We start from the raw sequence: 22,462 nt of genomic DNA on the forward strand, positions 1-22,462 counted from the left end.
AGAAGTTACATTTTATATTTGTGTGTTTTCTAGGTTGAGTCCTGAGTCCGACTTACCTAAGAGTGTGTGTCGCCTTCCCCCCTCCTTTCATTCATTTCCTCCCTCCCTCCCTCCCTCCCTTCCTTCCTCCCTCCCTCCCTCCTTCCTTCTTTCCTTCCTTTTTTCATTTTTTGAGACAGGGTTTCTCTGTCCTCTTCTTTTGATGTGGGTCTCAGGGATTGAACTCAGGTCATCCGGATGGTGGCAGTTGCTGCCCTGTTTTGTGTCTTTCTAATGATTGGCATGGGAATTAAAAATAGTAACAACTATGGCTGCTGTACTCTGACCTACTGTGCTCCTGATTGTCTTCATGAAGGTCTTACTGTGCGTCAGACACTTGAAGATGCCATTCTCTTTGCCTCTATCCTAACAGAGCTCACACTGCATTACAACTGTTCCCCAATTCTAGTAAGAAAGCTAATGACTAAACACTTTAAACTTATCTAGGGATGCCGCTCAAGGACCTCTAAGCTAGACTTCAGCCCAGTTCTTCTAACACCATTGTTCATGCTCTGTCAAGGAGAACATGAGACCTCTTTTAACTAATAGTTGACCAGTATTTAAGCAGGGGCTGTACAGATAGCTCCACCATTAAGGGCACCGGCTGCTCTTCCAGAGAATCTGGGTTCAATTCCTATTATGAATCACATGACAGTTCATAATAGTCTGTAACCCCAGTGTCAGGAAACCTAATACCCTCTTCTGGCCTTTAAGGGATACATGTGGTGCATAGTCACGCTTGCTGGCAAAATGTCCATACACAAAAAACTTTTAAGGAGAACGATATAAGAAATGATTAAGTAGGACAAAAAGAGACAAGAATTTAAAACTACCATAATGTTAGTAGTTATGATTATTGCCAGTGTCTCTGTGTATGGGTGTCATTTGGCTGATTTAAGAAAAACAAACAAACAAAATGAATAGTCAGAAGGAATGGTTAGCCGTCTTGGCCCAATAGTTCCCCAAGTTGCGCTAAATAGACCTATGTGCCCCACCCCCTACTCCCTGCCCCCTGCCAGAACTCAATGCTCTCTTACATCTTGATGTGCAGGAGAAAATAAATGTACTCCTGACTTCAAAATAACCAGTTTAAAAGTAAGATTTTGAACTCAGTATTTCTTCAAGTTCATGACAACCTGTCTGTGCCTAGCCATATTTAAGAGAAACTCGTTTTCTCGTTGATTTTAATTAGAAATCCAATGGAATCAAAAAGCATTTGGTTGTGCACTTCTTTTGTTTAACATGTTCTCTCTTTCCCAACACCAGGCATTAACATGTACCACCACTTCTGTGACTTCTTGAATCTCTACCTCACTCAGCACGTGAACAACTCTTTCAGTACAGACGTGTACATCGTGATGTGGGACACTGTAAGTGAGCACTTGCTCTTCCGCTGTGTGCCTCTGGCTTTGTGAAGTAGAATCTTCCAAGATGCATGTTTAAATATGTGCCTAACCACACATACACTCACACATGTATAGACGTGTTCAAATGTGTTTCTATGCCCCTCCAACATACACATGCACCCATCAGGTACATACAGATGTGTGATCTTTATTTTGCTTTGGTTTTGATTTTGTTTGGGCAATGTCTCATGTAGCCCAGGCTGACCTGAATTGGCGGTGTAGCTGAGGATGTCCCTCTGCTCCTCTTGTATCCACTCTAGATTGCTCAGATTACAAGTATGATGCTGGGCATTAAACCCAGGGCTTCATGCATGCTAAGCAAAAACTCTACCAAGTGAGCCATATCCCTTCCCATAGATAAGCGTGATCCTCTGTGCTTTGAACTTTGGGATGAAGTACTGGAGGATTTCGTCCCCTTGGGCAGAGATTGAGTTCCCAAATCCAGAGCTCCAGCATCTGCCTCAGTGCTCCTCTGAGACTGGAGGCCTCTGTAACACAAGGTGGTATCAATTTGGTTTACACTGTCCCTTGAATTTACTGCTCCTGCCCCTGAAGTGCAACCCCATGCCTCTTGCACGCTAAGCAGTCCACCACAGAACTGCATCCCAGCCCCAGTCCTTTGCTTAATGGCAACTTTCCAGTTCCAGCCAGCTTCATGCTCCGTGGTCTGAAGCTCACTTTCTAGGGTGAATCTTGCACATGTATCTAAGTGAGAAGCAACGCTGTCTGGAAACAGCTGGCATGTACTGTCTGCATTTCCGGCGAGCGCAGACACCAGCTGATTCATAAACAGTTCTGTGGACAAGGAGAAGGCATTTGCAGTTCATACTTCATAGACAGTGAGCTCACAGTATGGCTCTGTGGACAGTTGTCACTACAGCCATCTCCCAGAACTCTGGCATGATTTACAGTCCTTGAAAACCTGGTTCTGCAGTCTTGGCATGCTCTCACTTTATGTCTGACTCTCTGTGCACTTCTATTTCCTTCTTGAGTCCAGTTTCACTGTCAGCTCAGCTTCATATTTTGGCCGTGTGTCTGTGCGCAAAGGGGACAGCGTCCTTCTCACTTCTTCTTTTTGCTTAAGAGGGCCACACCTCCCAGCAAAACATCTTTCAGCAATTCTGCAGAACTTTTTTTTTTTTTTTTTTAAGCCCTTACTGAAATCACATTCTCTCAGTGGGGAATTTGGATCAGGATTTTTATTAGTGTGTTTTATGGACGGGACACAGCAGGTGAGTTGTTCGAAGATAACACAGTGAGGGGTGGAGTCAAGGATTCTAGCTCTGGGCTCGGAAGGTACTCCCTATATAGTTCTCTGAAGAACTCGGGAGGTACAGAGACACTTGTCAAGTGCTTTCTAGAAGCATCTTCAGACCATCTTGCATACTCATTTACGTTATCCTTGAGTGGACTGAGTTAACTCAAGTTAGTGTCTATTTGTCCTTCCTGTTGTGTGTCTGCTGAGGACCTCCACTGGACACATGCCTTTCAGGCAGTCTGACCATCATTCTGGTATGGATAAGCAGCATTCACAAGTGTACCTGCATGCCCTGGTCTTACTGCTGTCCTTTGCTGGTCCCTAACTCCTCCCTTATAACCTTTCCTCTTGGTCAGTGCTGTCCTTGCTAACTTCCCAGTCAGTCAAGTTCTCATGTGAGCAGCAATGCTCAGTTGCTCCAGAATTCAGTGCTTAAAAGCCTGGGAACGGTACTGTGATTGTATTATCCACAGTTGAATTTCTGATAGCAAAGCCTTAAGTCAGTGGTTCTCAGCCTATGTCAGGACTCCCTTTGATGGTCAAGAGGCGTCACCTAAAATCATTGGGAAACACAGATATTTATAACAGTAGCAGAATTACAGTTATGAAGTTGTGATGAAAATAATATTTTGGCCGCGGTCACCACAACACGAGGAACAACATTCAAGGTTTGCGTCATTAGGAAGTTTGAGAACCACTGTTACAGTTAGACATGGGCTTTTAAGATGCTACTTCACTCGACCTCGGCAGCCATCTTCCAGTTAACTCGCCAACATGACGAACACAAAAGGAAAGAGGAGAGAGAGGCACTCTCTATATGTTCTCTAGGCCTTTTAGGAAACATGGAGTTGTTCCTTTGGCCACATACATGTGAATCTACAAGAAGGGTGATATTGTAGACATCAAGGGAATGGGCACTGTTCAAAAAGGAATGCCCCATAAGTGTTACCACGGAAAAACCGGAAGAGTCTACAGTGTCACCCAGAACGCCGTGGGCATCACAGTAAACAAGCAAGTTAAGGGTAAGATTCTGGCCAACAGGATCAGTGTGTGGATTGCACACATCAAGCACTCGAAAGCAGAGACGGCTTCCTGAAGCGGGTGAAGGAGAACGATCAGAAGAAAAAGGAAGCCAAAGAGAAGGGCACCTTCAGCTGAAGCACGAGCCTGCGCCACCCAGAGACGCCCACTTTGTGAGGACTAATGGAAAAGAGCCTTAGCTGCTGGAGCCCATTCCCTATGAATTCATGGCCTAATGTACAAAGAGAAATAAAGGACCCAGACTACAAAGTGTTAAAAAAAAAAAAAAAAAGATGCTACTTCACAAGCTCAGCGCCGTCCACGACTCTCCCCTTTCGGTGTTATCAGCCTCCTAAATCACATAGAGCCACTTCTTTTCTGATGTTGAAGATTTAGAGCATCTTGGCTATATTTTTTTTAAATAGTTTTGTTTTTGTTGTGGCAAATATTAAAAGGACGGCTTAACCTTTTATCGGACCCCCCCCCCCCCCCCCCCCCCGTCTCACTCCATGAACGCCGCTCTAGTGCGGAGCGGAGCACACACTTTCGGTCCCCACAACACTGGGCACTCCAGGCCGCCTCTAAGAACTCAGGCGTGTTTCACTCCACCACCCCGTCCCTGTTGTTTTCTGTCCTGGGTGGATACGACCAACCCAGCGTTTTCTTTCTTCCACCGCCCCAGCACAAACATGACTCCAAAGTCAGTTAGCTTTTCAAGCAGGTTTATATATTAAATTCTCAATCCACAAACCCTCTAGACTATAAGATTATATCCAATGGACAAAGATACAAACTGCCCTTCTATATGAGATAAAAAGGCCTATAGAATCCCTTAAAAATAATCATATCTACCTATTGCCCATTAAGTCTACCTGGGTCTAGATCATCCTTCTCGAGCTCCATCTTGATTTCCGTTCCTAATCCCCTCTGCTTCCTGCCTCCACTTCTGCTCCTCAACCTTTCCCCGCCTATATTGCCTTAACATAAATTTACAGTTTTTAATTTTATTTATCTAATGTATGGATGCTCTGCTGCATATACATCCTCAAGCCAAAGGATGGTACCAGATCCCATTACAGATGGTTGTGAGCCACCATGTAGTGGCTGGGAATTGAACTCAGGACCTGTGGAGAAGCAGCCAGTGCTCTTAACTGCTGAGCCACCTCTCCAGCCCTTTGCTCTTCCTTTTTAATTATAGAGCTAATGACTGATTCTTATGCAGAAGTGTGAAAGTTCTTTTTTCTTTACGTCTCTTCTCTCTCCAATTGCATTACTCCCAAGGGAATAAATGGAAATATAGCCTTATATAAAGTTTTATCAGGGTTTTATAAGGCTCTCTGTGGCTATCATATGTATAAAGATGTATTTATATCATTATATAAAATATGCTCTCTGAATACAAGGGCATCTTTCCATGACCGTTTCTGCGTGGTACCAGCATTTTTCCATATGTTGGATTTCCTGCACGTGTTCCTCTCCCCTCACCCCACATGTTCCTTTCCCTTCACCCCATGTGTTCCTCTCCCTTCACCCTCCATGTTCCTCTCCCTTCACCCCACACCTTCCTCTCCCTTCACTTCCTATTTCATTTCTTCTTGGTTCTGCGCTGTATACTGGGTGTCATCAGCAACTTTTCTGTATGCAGCGTTCTTGTTCTCCCTGGGTCCATAGGAGACCAGTGCCAAGATCACTCTGGACACCCAGATCTGTGGATGCCCTAGTCCACCGTGTTAGGTGGTATAGAATTGCATGTGGCTGTGCACATTTCGGCATATGCTCTGAAATCACCACTGGGTTAGTCACATACCCCAGGACATGCAACAGTCACATAGTGTCACAGAGAAAAGGTCTGTCTATATTCAGTAAAGGCACAGCTACTTCTCGGGGTACTTTCTGTCAGTGTGAGTGAGCCCTCAGGTCCAGGGGGTTGGCCATGTCCTTCTCTCTACTCTCTTCATTACTCCTGTGGCACGAGTCCTACAAGTGGTGTTTGTGTGTCTGAGGTTCTGATGTGTTCAAATTTGAGACCTGACAAGAGGAGGGTTTGTTTGTCAGGGATTCTTCAGTGTGAGGTAGGAAGATGTCCCTTCCTTCTTCTACTGCTGGATAATTTGAATTTGGAGGTTATAGAAGATAAAGTTTCTAGAAGTGGCTATTGTTGAATAATTCACAAGTTTCCTGGGAAGGGTCTAGTCAGAATCACTGTTTTATCACTAAAATTTCCTTTCAGAGGCACCTTATATTACCTAGAGTATTTTAATCTCAAGAAATTGTCTAAAATTACTTCTTTTAATTACTCTTGATTTATGATTGAGCAACAGGACAGTTTCACTGTAGATAGTGTTGAGGGTCTTTATTGTTCCATTGCTGAAGAAACACGAAAGCAAAACCTTTCTGTGTCACTGTTTCGGACAGTTTTCCACACCTTTGAAATAACTACAAATAGGAGAAGCCTGAAAACTTCAAAATCTAAACAAAAAGTTTTATAGTCATAAAGAGACAACATAATGGACGAGACATCGCAAATTTTGGCTGTGTCCATGTGACTTGTGTTTCTTTTGTCTCTGGGCTGAATTCTTCAGTCTTTAAGTCACACCGCTTAAAAAATGGACCAAGCTCTTCCTTTACCTGTTGAAGTTCATAATTACCTTTGGCCCTCCAGGGAGGAGGTACATTTGATAAATACACTAGGACAGGTCCCCACTGAGAAGCAGCTGTCACGGAGTATATGGGCCTAAAGTCTGAGACCATAGAAGCAGCTTGAACCCAGTCCTGTGAAATCATTAGTTCTACAACTTAGACAAACCCTCTGAGTTTATATACAGTTTCCTTTTGTGTAAATTAAGGATAAAGACATCAGCTAGCTCACTAGACTGCAGAGTTGTTTGATGAATTAATAATCCATAGTGCTTAGAGCAATGGCTGGGACTGGAAGCATCCTGAATATTGTTAGTATTATAGGTTGTTGTATAAAGTGGCATTACTAGTGACATTATTAATGCAAATGGTGCATCATTCAATGGGAGACATATTGTCACATGACTCATTATTCAATGGGGAGAATATTCATGTGATGCTTAAGTTTCAAGCCATTTTCTCACTTTGAAATTTCCTTCCAAATATACCCACTTACTGTGATGGACTTTGCTCAGTGATCATATTGAAAGACCCCCCCGGACTGGGGAAGCCCCTCACTCAAGTACCAGGATATGTGAACCCGAGAACTCATGGAGAGCCTATCTTGCAATCAGGCAAGAGGTTTATTGTGGGGAAGAGGGTAGACCAGAGCTCTGGGGACGACAAGTATCTCACGCAGGAGATAGAGGAGTCGACCCTGAACTCAATTGGGGGGACATATTTATAGGGAAAAATTACATAGGCAGTTAGCAACAGACACATAACAATTTTATTGTTTTTTTTTTTTTTCCAAATTGGCACGCTCTGTCCATTTTGGACATGATTTAACTCTAGGCCACTCTATTTTGGGGCACACTGACCTTTATACTTTGTTTCTCTCAGGACTGCAACGCCAGCCCAGACCTTATCGAGTCTAGTCGGTCTGGGTTTGGGCCATTTCTTTAAACAAGTTATTTTGTTTTTAGCCTTAAAGCATACTTGTCCTCAAGGCAGGCTCAGTGGGGCCAACTTGAAATTTTAACTCTTTTAATACTATCATGTGTACAGATGATGTCATGTATATGTGTCCTCTTAAGCATCCTCTTGTGGCACTAACTTGTTTCTACCGTCAGAGTTCTTATGGATATGGTGACCTCTTCTCCGATACCTGGAAAGCATTTACTGACTATGATGTCATACATTTGAAAACCTACGATTCCAAAAAGGTACTGGAAACCTAGTGAAATGTCTTTAAATGACTGTCAAGTGCGGGTGACTAACTCATACAGAAAATATTTAACTTGAGTTTCTCTTGGCTGTTAACATTGATTCTGACTTTTTGGTATTCGTTTTTGTTTTTCCTTTCTTTCTTTTTTTTTTTTTTGTAGCTAGAGTTCTTGTATATAAATCTTAAAACCTTTGAAAGGTTTACTTTGTAAAATGAGGACTGCTATTTTGGCTTGAAGGGTGTTCACCTTACTGTGATGTCATCTATCCTATGAAGGGTGCTCACCTTACTGTGATGTCATCTATCCTATGAAGGGTGCTCACCTTACTGTGATGTCATCTATCCTATGAAGGGTGTTCACCTTACTGTGATGTCATCTATCCTATGAAGGGTGCTCACCTTACTGTGATGTCATCTATCCTATGAAGGGTGCTCACCTTACTGTGATGTCATCTATCCTATGAAGGGTGTTCACCTTACTGTGATGTCATCTATCCTATGAAGGGTGCTCACCTTACTGTGCTGTCTATCTTACGAAGAGCACATGCTTTCCAGAGGTGTCCTATGAAAGGTGTACACATTATTGTGGTGTCCTGTGATGACTGCTTACCTTATTTTGCTATCTTTAAACTGTCTTCCTTCTTAGGTGTGTTTTAAAGAAGCTGTGTTTTCATTACTGCCCCGCATGCGGTATGGACTGTTCTATAACACGCCTTTGGTAAGCATCTGAAACATCTTTATGTTTCTCAAGATCATCTGAAATCCCAGTGCAGGAGTGTTTGCTGTCATGTGAACTGGTGCTTTTGTTTCAGATCTCTGGCTGTCAGAATACTGGATTATTCAGGGCCTTCTCCCAACATGTGCTGCATAGGTTGAACATCACTCAAGAGGGACCCAAGGTAACAGATATGTTATGGGTTCTGAGATAGGCTTGAGTATTCATCTCTAATGCCACCTTTGTAGAAAAACAAATAGGCAGGAGGCAGTGTTTGCTATGATAATGTTGCTGAGTCTGTAGTGCTCTGAATTCATGAGTCAGTTGCCACGAAAGATAAGCTAAAGGGTACTGTTAGAAAACCCTTTATTCTCCTTGTTGGTTGTCTACTTCTTTACCCATATCTCCCTGTCTTCTCCCATTTAACTCATGTAATCACTGCTAAAAACAGTCTACCCCACCAACCAACCAAGAAGTAGTAGTGCAATGAGCAGGTGTTGTCTTCCATGGCTAAAGTGGATACACTTGCATGTATCCGTGATCAACATACAATAATTGTGTACATTTCTAGGGGGCAGTGTTATAGTCTGACACATGACACAGTGTAACATAACACAAAGAGGCACTTGTGTTACCTCAAGTGTCAATCATGTCTATTGTGGGAGCATTCTAAGTCTTTTCTCTTAGCTTTGTTAGAACTGGTATGTTATTATATACCAGTCAAGCCTATTAACAGAACAGTGGTTTTGACAGCAAACCTCAGTGCTCCTGTATCTGTAGTGACCAGCCTGTTTCCTTTCTTCCCAGCGTCCACTGTCTATGAGTGTATCATACTTTGAGTGTTTTCTTGTGTACACCCATGAGACCAGCTCCTTTAGCTTCTGCACCTGAGGGAGAACATGTGCCTGACATATGTTAACCTAGTGCCTTGCATTTTCCTCTATACTGCAATATGACATTTTGTCCCTGTGTACAGCTGAGTCATAACTTATTGTATAGATTTATTTTCTGAGATATTGGTTAAGGAGTCAGACTAATATTCTCCATGTCTACTTAGTGAGTCTCACCTCTCGGGGAAATTCTCGGGGGAAACCACATTTGAGATTTTGGGTTGTCCTTTTTATTCCTCCTTTTCATTTTGATCACAGGATGGGAAAATTCGAGTTACCATTCTTGCACGCAGCACAGAATACCGGAAAATCCTGAACCAAAATGAGGTTAGTGTTTTGGTACAAACTTTTAATAATGACTTTGCCTCCCTTGGCTAATGTTCTCTCTCTCTCTCTCTCTCTCTCTCTCTCTCTCTCTCTCTCTCTCTCTCTCTCTCTCTCTGTGTGTGTGTGTGTGTGTGTGTGTGTGTATTTCATATTGCAGTAATTTTTATTTGAAACTATTCGTTTCTAGAGATACACAATGACCTAAGCCTGCTGCGGCTGCTGGCTTTTTATTGTAAATGTTCACCTACACGAGTTCTAGATAGAATATGGGCAAAACCAGAGCCAAACAAAACTGAGTCTTGTCTGGACTACAACAGAAGGGGGGAAGGTCTCCCTCCAGCAAACTAGTAACAACACGCAAGCGAGCCTTCTGAGAGATGATGACTTGGTATTTCCGTAGCATCCGGCAACCCGTACGATTGGAAGACTGGGTGAATGTCTCAGAAACTGCTCCTGGGCATTCAGTTCATCTCAGCAGCCCAAAATCATACGCTGCACCCAGCCTCGTACCGGGCAGATAGATAATCAAGGGAGCTAGACTGAGACTGCTCTTCACTGTCCGCCCTCTCACAGCAGACAGAAGCAGGAAGGGGTTGAGCCTCTGAGCCCAGGCTGTCCAGAAAGGGCGGGCCAGGGACTCGCACCAAACCAGTGGGAAGAAAGTTCAGGGAGAGGCTCAGTGCCCATGCCTGCTCTGATGCAGGTCTGATACTTTCAGAATTCATTGCAGACTGTACAAGCACTGCCCCCAATGGCAAGCAAGAGCCTGCTGCCCGTCCCTTAGGGCAGGACATGGGTTGCACAGGGAATGTACAAGGGCAATGGTACTGTGACCAGTGAGCAGAGAGTAAGACTCAGGAAGACTTACCTTGAATTCATTATGTAGGCCTGGCTGGTCTCCAACTCCCAATCCTACTGCCTCAGCTTCATGAGTACTAGGAGTGTGGTCCGGTGAAATGATGGTCACTGCAGACTTAGCCTGGTACAGGGTTTGCTGAGATACTGCTGTGTGGCTGGAGAAAGGACACAGTCTGGGACATGCAGGCACATGCGATTTCTTCGATGTGAGTTTACCTCATTTAAGAAGGAGGGTCATGCTACCTAATTAGTTCTCTCCTGGGGGAAAAGTGACTGTTTGTAGAGACACACTTCCATCTTGTGACTGCACATGTGTTATGCGGTTGTGCATACACATGTATAAACGGGGTCAGCAGTTAGACTGCAGTCAATGATCCAGAGGCGCTGCTGAAGGTTAGAGATGGTGTGTGGTCAGGAGTCTTGGGTGTGCTTCCCTCCCTCCCTCCCTCCCTCCTTCTCTCTTTCTCTCTCTCTTGTAACCACTAATGTTGCTGTAGGGCCATCTGGTAGAGATGCAAACTCTCAGTGTCAGGTGACAGTGCTGTGAGAGACCCTCAGAAACAGGCCGCTGCTCGGACAGCAGGTTGCTCATCCTCTCTTGCTTCCTGCCGGCCAGAATAAGATCCAAAAGTCATTTTAGAAATTACATAGAAATAAAACTTTTTTTTTCTGCCAAAACTTTAAGATTTTCAAAGGGTGGAGCTCAGTGTTGGAGTGGTTTGTTTGAAATGAGACAGTGGATGGAAAGAGCCATGTCAGCAGAGCATCGAGCATTGTGTCCCCTCATCCTCAAAGCTCCGTGTGCTCTGAAATGATAAGAAATAGGGTGAAGAATTCAAGAGATAGCGATCGATCAGCATTGGCATTTAAATAAGGTCTAAAATGATAGACAGAAATGATATGTAATGCATACACATTTTTTTATCTGCCCAAAATTAAGAAACATTGAGAGTTGTGGAGATGCCTCAGTGGGTAAGGGGGTTTCTTATGAAAGAAATAGGATCTGAGTTCAAATCTCCTGCACTGACTTAGAAGGCAGGCATGACTGTTTGTATAACCGCAGTACGGGGGAACAGCAACATGCAGAGCCTATGAAGCAGGCATGACTGTTTGTATAACCGCAGCACTGGGGAACAGCAACATGCAGAGCCTAGGAGCTCACTGGCCAGTCTACCCAACACGGCGAGCTTCAGGGTCAGTGAGAGTCCGGCTCAGAATATTTAAATGAAGGGACTAGAAAAATGGCTCAGTTGACAAAAGTACTAGTTGTGCAGGCTTGAGGACCTGAGTCTGGATCCCCAGAACCCACGTACAAAGCCAAGGATGGTGGCATCTCACTATGGGGCTGGGAGGTGAGGAGGGCAGCAGAGACGGAGGAATCTCCAGCGCTCACTGGTTCAGGGAGAGGCTATGGAGGAGACACACCTGGTGTTGACCTTGGGCCTCCAAATATATATATGCACATGTTCACATTGCCACACCGACAAATACAACACACACACACACACACCACAAATTAAAAAAAACAACAAAATGGAAAGTGATAGATGAAGACACCTGATGTTCTCTGGTTTCTGTATGCATGAGCATAGGCAAGTGCACAAGTGTACACACACACATACACACACACATGCACACTCACACACACATGCACACTCACATACACACATGCACACTCGCACACAAACACACTCACACACACATGCACACTCACACACACAAACACACTCACACACACATGCACACTCACACACATGCACACTCACACATATGCACACTCACACACAAGCACACTCACATACACACTCGCACACACACACAGAGCAGATGTGGCTGGCTCCAGGGCAAGTGAGGTGGGAAGTATTCCTGAGGAGCAATATGTGAAGTTGTCCTTTGTACAGGTAAGCACTCTATGAACACACGCATACAAACAAAATTTAAAAATGAACTTTAGGGTTCCTAAAGGAAAGCAGAAAAGAAGGAAGAATCATTCTGTGTTTGGTTTTTTTTTTTTTTCAAGCTGGTAAACGCACTGAAAACAGTATCCACATTCGAAGTCCGGGTGGTTGATTACAAGTACAGGTAAGCCGGGATCCAGGCAGGGGCTCGCACCTCTAGACAGAACCACTCACTGGTGGGCAGTGAGCACGCTGACCCTTGTAGACCAAGAACTGACACTTAGTCACTAAACAAAATGGGGATGACAGAGACCTTAAGTTCAGGGGAGCTGCTGAGCTTTCTGAGGTCTCCTGTTCAGGTACAGTCTAATTATTCTAGAGAGATAATGAATCCACATTTTTGTTGGAAATTTCTGAATTTTTAAAAGTTTGCAGCTAGTATTAAAGTTTAACATGCCACCCCATATATATATATCCTCATATATAAGTATATACATATATATTAAAAATATATGTATATATGTACACACACACATATGGCTTAATTTACCTTGTTAGCTAATGGGTTTCAGCTTTGAAACTCATGAATTTAAAAATGAAAAAAACTTACAAAATATCTACATTTCTTTTTAAATTCTGGTGGAACCAAAAGACTGGGAAAGAGAACATGCTGCCAGGCAGTGGTGGTGCATTCTTCAATCCCAGCACATGGAGGCGGATATCTGGGGGTTCAAGTTCAGCCTGGCCTACAGAGCGAGTCCCAGGGCAGACTGGGTTATGCAGTTAATCCCTGTTTCTAAAAAGGAAAGGAAGAAAGAATATGCCTCTCACTGATGCCTCTCACTGGTGTCTAGTCCTGCTGGTTTGAGAACAGTCGCGCTGCAATGGCTCTGTGTAGAAGCAGATGCTCCATGTAGCAGGAGAGATGCACAGCGGGCTGGAGAGATGGTCTGTGGTTAAGAGCACTTGTTGCTCTTGCAGGACACCCAGGCTTGGTTCCCAGCATCCACACTGTGGTGAAACAGCTGTTTATTACACCTCCGAAGGCTCCAGTGCCCTTTTATGATCTCTGGGGCACCAAACACACATATGGTTCAAAGACATATGTGCAGGCCAAACATGTACATCAAATGAAATGAATAAATCTAATTCTAAAAATTCAAAAAGAAAGCTCTCACAAAACAACACAAGGAAAAAGTGAAATTTTCTCTATTCCTCATCCACCTATGATCCAATGTGTGACTATTGATAGTTTTTTTCCTATATTACACATACATACACACACTTGAGCACATGCACACATACATACATACACATGCACACACATACACATGCACACATACATACATACACATGCACACACATGCACACACATACACATGCATATACATGCACATACACACATGCATGCACACACACATGCACAATACATACACACACTTGAGCACATGCACACATACATACATACACATGCACACACACATGCACACACATACACATGCATATACATGCACATGCACACACATGCACACATACATACACATGCACACATATGCACACATACACATGCGTATACATGCACATGCACACACATGCATGCACACACATGCATATACACATGCAAACATACATACACACACTTGAGCACATGCACACATACATACACATGCACACACATGCATGCACACATACATGCACACATACATACACATGCACACACACATGCATACACATACACATGCGTATACATGCACATGCACACACATGCATGCACACACACATGCACACACACATGCACACATACATACACATGCACACACATACACATGCACACATACACATGCGTATACATGCACATGCACACACATGCATACACACATGCACACATACATACACACACTTGAGCACATGCACACATACATGCACTTGCACACATACATACACATGCACACACACACACACATGCACACATGCATGCGAGCACTGCAGAGGGGTACCAGCCATTGATACACTTCCTGCATCTATGTAAGCTTAGGCGTGCTCACTCATCAGCCCCTAGTCCTAACAGGATGAATCCTTAGGAATGCGACCATGAGCAGGCCACTGGGCTTCATGCCTGGGATCCCAGTGTGGTGGAAAGTGTGCCTCTTGTGCTGAGGACGGAGAAATGCGAAGCTGTCAGACCGTCACTGCATGCTACGGCCCTTTCTTATGCTCCACCGCCTTCCCCTCACCCTACACAGGTAGCCATGCTCTCAAGATGCAAAGTCCCTTGTTTCGCGCAGTGCCTGTGCTCTGCTGGCTTCTTCCACTGCCACAGGAGGAAGTGGTGTTCAGCTTGGCATATCCTAATATCTTGTTAGCATTTGCTCCTTTCCCTTGTCCAGGAAGAGAGGAGAGTAGGGCCTGCTGCTACGACCTTCACCCTGCAGTATTATCTGCCTGTATTTGATTGGCACCTTTTATTTGGATATCTAGATTTGTAGTTGTGTTGACATCATGTGCCACGATTTTCTTATTCTACGTTCTCTTGAAAAACATAATCGTTTGTGCTCAGAGAGCTTGTTATGTTATCAAGGAACACATTATTAAATACCATTGAGGTTGTCGCAACAGTGCAGATGGAGCATGACGCAGCATGTAAACACTGTCTCTGTGGATCATGGACTAACTCCCTTCGTTCCACCCCACATCACAGAGAACTTGGGTTTTTAGATCAGCTAAGGATCACGCACAACACGGACATATTTATCGGCATGCACGGTGCTGGTCTCACCCACTCACTTTTCCTTCCGGACTGGGCTGCTGTCTTTGAGCTGTGAGTATGGTTGGCACCTTGCTATGGGGAGATTAGGAGCCAGGCTCTGAGTTAAGAGGTTCAGCCTGGGCATAAGAGAGCCTAATACACCACTGTCACGATACATCATGGTGATATCTGGAAAGAAAGGCAACTTCGAGCTAAAAGGTCTGAGGTCTGCCAGCGACCTTGGGAAGCAGAGGCTCCATCCTACAACCTCAATGCTGCCTTTTACAGGATGCATTTCTGTGGTTTCCCAACTCAGAGTCCCCACTGCCTCTCAACTAGGAGCACCTCCCTCTCTGCAGTCAGTATAGTTCCTATGCTGAAAGAGAGCAGGATGGTGTAATCTCCAAAGGATTGCTTACCCAGTATGTCTGAGGCAGAGATGGGGGAGAGGGGATGAATTCATAAGGAGACTATCTAAGGAAAGGCTGTTGCAAACTTCTCAAACTTGGCACAACATTTTCAAGCTGTTTGTGAGGTAGAAGGTAATTGTGAATTCTGTCTTAATTCATTTGTCCTAGAGAGGGGAGGATGGAAGAAAGGAGAAAAGGAGGGGATATAGGTGAGATATGGGAGCCCAAGAGACTTGGTGTGGGATTTTTGCTTCCTTGGTTAACCAGCTGCTTAACCTTGAATGTTTTACCCCCCCTGTATACAGGGAGGTAGCATACATTTTCTGTGTATGTAAAGATAATACCCTACAAGATATTCTCTGATTCACAGGCAGTAGGATCTCTTGAGTATGGTACCCACTCCTCAGACTTACTCTGGTCTTTAAAAATTTCGGTAAGGTACTGAGAGTATCGGTTCAAATTCATTTTTGTGCTGCTCTCGTACCCAGAGCCCTATGCATGCTAGGCCAGCACTACCACAGTGTGCTGTCTTCCAGCCCTGAGAATGTGTGTAAAATTATGTCTCTGTTATTTACAAAATCTTTAGTAAACCGTATGTGGAAAGTAGATGTCCCTCCACTAGAATGGTGCACACTGGGAAATCCCTGGACAAAAGCCTCATGTCGTGTGTGACACCCTTGTGTCCTTAGGTACAACTGTGAGGATGAACGCTGTTACTTAGACCTGGCCAGGCTCAGAGGCATCTACTACATCACCTGGAGGAAGCCCAGCAAAGTGTTTCCTCAGGATAAGGTAACATTCAGTTAAATGGTTTGGAGTCCAGTTATTAAAATGCAAGCCATCGCTGAGCCTCAAAGATGTTCTTTGTTTGTCTCTTGAATACTAAGATGCATTTTATATTCACAAATTAGAGAAATCCTCAATGTTGTTAAAGCAGCTTACATTCGTTTATATATAGCAGCCATCGCAAACCATAGCTTTAATGATACAGATCTGGCCCACCAATTGTTTTTGTAAATAAAGTTTTATTGGGAACCACCACATGTGCCTGCATATCGTCTGGGTTTGCTTATGCATCTCCTTGGCAGAGTGTCTGTGACTGAGAGCAGATGGTTGGCAGAGCTGAAACTATTATTGGGACCTCTGTGGAAAAAGCTAGTCAGCCCACGTTGTGCAGCATAAGTTGAAATAATTGCTTTAGCCAAAGTAAAATGATTTTATGTTTATAGAAAAGACACATTCTCAGTGACTTTGGGATCTTGTTCTGGTTTGTTTCTGCAGGGGCACCATCCAACTCTGGGGGAACACCCAAAGTTTACCAACTACTCTTTCGATGTAGAAGAGTTCATGTACCTTGTCCTTCAGGCTGCAGAGCATGTTCTACAGCACCCACGGTGGCCATTGAAGAAGAAACACGATGAGCTGTAGAATGTTGGGGTTGTTTGCGAGAGTGTTGAAACACTCACAGCCAGACTCACAAACGAGCAAAGCAACCTGTCTCATCCTACTGTAAGATGAAACATGACTTTTTACTTCTGAACATAGCTCAGGCTGAACTAATGATGCTCTTGCCTGGGCTAATTGAGGGCTCAGCTTACAGATGTGCGCCACCATGCCTGGCGACAGAATTACTTTTTGTATACGAAAGCACACGTTCAGGGTATTTTAAGTCTTCCATGTGTCTATTGTGCCATTGCTATTTATCAATCGTATTTTTGCACTGAAAAATAATGTTACTTTTATAGTTCAAAGTTGGGCAGATGCCCGTTTAGGGGAGCAGAGCTTTCCTGTTGGGACGCCAAAGTTGCCAAGTTCAGCGGCTTCAGAATTGATCAGCGTGTTAACTGCAGTGTGATCGTAGTTCCAGAGTGTCACAGCCCATGGTTTGTCTACTTGGATAAACTCAGAACTGTTGTTATTTGCCATTGTGTGTTCATAAATATGGTTATAGGGTCTGGAAATATGGCCTGGTGTAGAATGCTGGCCTTGCATGTGTGGGGCCTCTGGGTTTAATCCCTAACAACAACAACAACAACCACACACACACACACACACACACACACACACACACACACACACATCTCAAGACCAAGCTTTAGGAGTGTGTTATAAACCACTGTTTAGCCAATTCCAGGTTATGTGCATCAAGAGCCTAAAAAAAATCATGCTGTCCTATTTATTAATTTGTATTTCTATATCTCATTTCAATCATGTTCTCCCCAGATGTAATGGCAGCGTTGATAGAACCCATTGGAACATTCTGCAGTACCATCAGCACTGACCCTTAAGCCCTGGAGAACATTGGCCTTGGCTTGACGCCTTAGTTTCCATCAGACATGTGTTTGTAAGCATGTGCAGCTACGCGTATCTACCTCTGGCAGGATGGAAGTAACCCTAGTCTTTGTAAAAACTGCCAAGTAGCCACTGAAGAGAAGACTCTTTCCCTTTTTGTTTGCTTTTATTTTTTTTTAAAGTAAGACTGTTAAAAATGCAGTAGAGCTGTGAATTATCCAATCAAAACAAAAGCCCCAAGAAAGCACTGAGTGAACAGGCTACCTAACCGCAGCTTCCCCTTGACATGCTTTCTTACCTACTGTTGAGCATACTGCTTAGCAGTCAGAAACCACAGCTTTGTTCTGTTGTACAGTGTGAAGCTTGAGTCTTATTGCCATTTGAGGTGTCTCATTTAGAAGCTTCGTCTAATTTCTACAGTGCACTTAGCAGATTGCAGCCAAGGACTTTATTTTTAAGTGTTAGAGAAGTGACCTACAACATAAGACTGGTAACTGATATCTCCTCAGAGGTTTGTTGCCTTTTCCTTTCAGGACTTGTTAAAAGACTTGTAGACTTTATTTATTAAAATATCTTTAAAAGAAATAGTGCCCCTGTTAGCATTCTGTCTAAGCTTCACCCCACAGTTACCTGGCAATAGCCAGGTATGCCTGGCACTATAAAAGGGGCTGCTTGCCCCCTCCTTACTCTCTTGTTCTCTTGTTTTTCTTGCTCTGGCTCTTGCTTTCCTGTCTCTTTTCTTCCTATTCCCTTCTCCCCTCTTTCTGTCTATGTGCTCATGGCCGGGCTCTCCTCCTCCTCTTCTCTCCCTCCCTCACTCCTTTTCCCTCCTTCTCTCCCTCCCCCCCTCTGTCTACCCTCTTAACTCCCCTCCCCATGCCCTGAGTAAACTCTATTCTATAATATACTGTGTGGCTGGTCCCTCAGGGGGAAGGGATGTCCAACATGGGTCCACCAGAGGCACCCCCTTTCTCCTGTACCTCACAACACCTCCATAGAACATACCCCTCATTTTATCTTTTTATAAACATAACATTTGGTGTGGGAAATACCCTATTAATCTTTTTATAAACATCAGACCCTCTATAGGCAGGGCTTCTCTTTGGGTTGTAAAATTGCTTGGAAAAAATTGTAACATTAGGAATTGTTAAATGACAGGTCTGCTGCTGTTCTAGCTGCAGAATACCAGGTAGGCAGGGGAGCTGGAGATGCTCTACAAGGAGGGGATTGGAAGGATCCTGTTGCCAGGGTCATTGAGGATAAGCATCTGAGACTGCTTGAAAATTGGCAGCATCTTACCTCGTTTCAAGCAGTACGAGGACCTCTACAGACTACCAAGGATTCCAGAGACTCAGACAGTTTCATACCGAAACTGTATTTGAATATTTTGAATTTGAATATACTTTATGTAAAGGCAGTCATTTAAATTTTTAATTAATGGGATTAACTTCTTATCAGACTTTTTGTAGGAGCAGAAGATCTTCAAATTGTTGTAAAATTTAAAATGTAGATATGGCCCTTTTTTTATTAAGTCTGTAAGGAGATGTATTTCATTGTACATTTTGGGCATAGTTTTGGAATAAAGTTTTCTATATATCATTTAAATATCTGAACATCTTCAGGATTTTTTGTGTCTGAATGTCACATTCTTGCTTTAAAAATATTCTGGTAGCTTGCACATGATTAAAAAAATAATTAGTTCACTGATGAAGGATTCAGTGTAATCAAAAATTATCTTACATTTATTTAGCAATTATATTATCTGATGCTTCTACAAATGTGGCCTGCACAAACCTCACCAAAATAATAGGACAATGGCATCTGTTTTCAAGAGAAATTCAGGGGCTGGAGAGATAGCTCAGTGGTTAAAGCACAGTCTGCTCTTCAGAGGACTCAGGTTCAGTTCCCAGCACCCACATAGCAGCTCACAACTATCTGTAACTCTAATTCCAGGGGATCCAACACCCTCACACAGACATACATGTAGGCAAAACACTAATGTACATACAACAAGAATCATTAGATGGGTTGTAGTGATGGTGGTGGTGCATACCTTTAATTTCAAGTCTCGGGAGGCAGAAGTAAGAAACGGACTGTGTGTTTGAGGACAGCCTGCTCTACAGAGTGAGTTCCACTGTGTGTTTAAGGACAGCCTGGTCTACAGAGTGAGTTCCAGGACTGCAAGGGCTACACAGAAAAATGCTGTCTTAAAAAGAAATCCTCAAAAATAGTAAATTAGATGCTATTAAGTGAAACCCGAAGGCTCCAGGCCCTGTCACCCAGCACTGCTTTTTTGATTGCTCGTGAAATCAACGTTGAGCCAGCCTCTGCTGTGGACCAGTTACTCTCAGTGGCCTCTGGGAAGGCAGCTTAGTTATGAGGAACTTGGGTTTTGGTAGTAAAGATGTGCTCTGAGCAACATTGATAAAAGAAAGCACAGTGTTCCAGACTCTGGTTCTGTCATGGAGAAAGCCAAAGTAAGAAAGTGGGGTGGGGTCTAAAGGTAAGTGGAGATGTGTGGGGTGGGGTCTAAATGTAAGTGGAGATGTGCAGGCTTAAGCATAGGGTTCACACTGAGTAGGTGACAGTTGAGTCTAGAAGACTAGAAGGGTTTGAGGGATGGAGGTAGGAAGATGATCTGACAAAGAACATACCAAAACCACAGGATGGCAAATGTAAGAGTGTTGAGGCACAAGTTTATGTGTTGAGTTTGAGGATCAGCCATTGGAGTTGGTGTGATAGAGTCAGAAATTACCTAAAGGATAATGCCATGTGTAGATGGCAAAGCTCTTGTCTTTTCATTCTGACGAGGCATAGATCACTGAGTGGATCTATACAAGGGAGTGAAGACCTGGTTTTCCCTTGGCCAGTGTAACTCATGCTGTTATACTGGGAGCAGGAATCACACAGATGTCTTAGGTGAAGTTCTCTGGACGACAGATTCTGGAACGAAGAGCTACAAGCTGATGACTTATTGTGGGGGGTCCTCATAACCAGTACAGGTGAAGAACACGCAGTCCACAAAGGCTGTGTTCTGGGCAGGGGCAAGCATCACTTGGAGTTTAGTAGAGACATCTTTAGGGTCACTGTGGTACATAGGCTCTTCCAGAGACATCCCAATGGATACAGGAAGTACAACCATGATGGAGCCATAGAAGAGGAGAAAAGGGAACCTTGACCAGGGCAATTCTCCAGATGGGGACAGTTTTCAGGAAAATATGTCGCTAGAAGCTACCAGTATCTCTCACAACCTGGAGGCTGAGAGACTGTCTGCAGGGAGAAGGCAAGGCACACTGCATAATATCCACAGCCAGGGGAGGGCAGTGACTGGGCTGGTTCCATTCTCCCATCAGCGTCTGGCCAACTAGAAATTTGATTTTAGTCTTTGTTACATGTAGATTTATTTGTTTGTTAAAAGAAACACTTAGAGACAACACCATGAACTTCAAACTATAGATTGTTAAGGGTAAAGACAGTTCTTATTTTAGAGGGTAATTATTTCACATGTTGGGGGCCATGCTTAGGTTTTGTTGAGCACTTCCCCGTTCCTACAATCTTTCTAAAGTCAAAAAGATAATTCTCCTATACATTTAAACAGAGAGTAGAGAGGGTAGGAAATGTACCCAAAGCCACTCAGCCAGTCACAGAGAGGTGAATGGAGGGGTTTCTTTGTGAAGAGATTTTTACTAGGGATGCTCACTTGTAGGTGAGGAGGGAGGGGAAAGTGAATGGAGACCATGGAGTGTAGGGAAAGACATCCTTGGGTTTCTTACAATTAATTACCAAGTAGTTTTCTTTGAACACAGAGAAAATAGAACAATGTTTTTCAAATGGAAGCTGTCAACCAGCTCAGGTGTGATTGTGTCACTAGTCACTTCCCTTATTACTGTGTCAAAATACCCCACAAAGGCAACTTAAGGAAGGAAACAGCGAAGACTTATTTTGGCCCAGAGTTCAAGGATACCGTCATCAGGGCTGAAGAACCTTGGCAGTAGGAGTCCGAGGCAGCTGTCACACTGTGTCCTCAGTTAGGAAGCCCACAGGATGAGGACTCAGCTTGCTTTCTCCTCTCTACTCAGCCTAAGGCCCAAGACCATGGAATGGCGCTGCCCCCTTTAGGCTTGGTCTTCATAGCTCAGTTAAACCTGCCTAGAAACACCGGCGTAGACACAACCACAGGGGTGTAACTAGTATTATTCTGAATGTGAACTGTCACAGCTGTCCTAGAGTGAAACTAATAATTTAAAACAACTTCCCACGGTTAGGATATGGATGTCATTCTCATGGTAAAGAGTTCGTCTCAGGTGTGGGCATGCACACCTCTAATTCCACTGTTCAGACTTTGTGTTCAAGTTTACGGTCAGCTTCAGATACTGACTTTGGGTCCGTGTGAACTACATGAGACTGTCTCAAAAAACACAACCTCCCTTAAGCATGTTCCTAGATCACCGGAGAGCCACTTTTCTTCTAGGCAGTATCAAAAGATGAGGTCATCATTCTTAGCAAAAAAAAAAAAAAAAAAAGCAGCTGAATTGAGCATTTGCTGTTCTTGCTCACTGGTGGCATGTGTACCTAGTGGCCACAAGGTGGCAGTCAAACCCTTCCAAATGGCATTGGAGCCTGTAGAGACTGAGACTTCATCCCCAGGCTCCCACTGATGGGAAAGATTTATTCCTCAAGTGAGGGAACTTGGGGACAGCTTTCAGGAGACTGGAGAGGTACATAGAATACCTTTGAAGCTGCACACTAGTGCATGTTG

At 43.8% G+C, this 22,462-nt stretch overlaps 1 protein-coding gene across 2 annotated transcripts in view; it reads left to right on the forward strand.

Annotated features, from left to right (window-relative positions):
* Positions 1 to 19,263, forward strand: part of EOGT (EGF domain specific O-linked N-acetylglucosamine transferase) — a 37,275-nt gene extending 18,012 nt beyond the window's left edge. For both annotated transcript variants that reach the window (XM_080914074.1, XM_080914073.1), the window contains exons 10-18: positions 1,306 to 1,409; positions 7,473 to 7,565; positions 8,214 to 8,285; positions 8,380 to 8,466; positions 9,431 to 9,499; positions 12,378 to 12,439; positions 14,954 to 15,073; positions 16,101 to 16,203; positions 16,693 to 19,263. In XM_080914074.1, the coding sequence (XP_080770200.1) occupies positions 1,306 to 1,409; positions 7,473 to 7,565; positions 8,214 to 8,285; positions 8,380 to 8,466; positions 9,431 to 9,499; positions 12,378 to 12,439; positions 14,954 to 15,073; positions 16,101 to 16,203; positions 16,693 to 16,839 (857 nt within the window). In that variant the 3' untranslated portion in view covers positions 16,840 to 19,263. The remainder of the gene's footprint in view (positions 1 to 1,305; positions 1,410 to 7,472; positions 7,566 to 8,213; positions 8,286 to 8,379; positions 8,467 to 9,430; positions 9,500 to 12,377; positions 12,440 to 14,953; positions 15,074 to 16,100; positions 16,204 to 16,692) is intronic.
* The last annotated feature ends 3,199 nt before the right edge of the window (positions 19,264 to 22,462 follow it).

This window comes from Micromys minutus (genome assembly GCF_963924665.1).
Source record: "Micromys minutus genome assembly, chromosome: 3".
Lineage (NCBI taxonomy): Eukaryota > Metazoa > Chordata > Mammalia > Rodentia > Muridae > Micromys > Micromys minutus.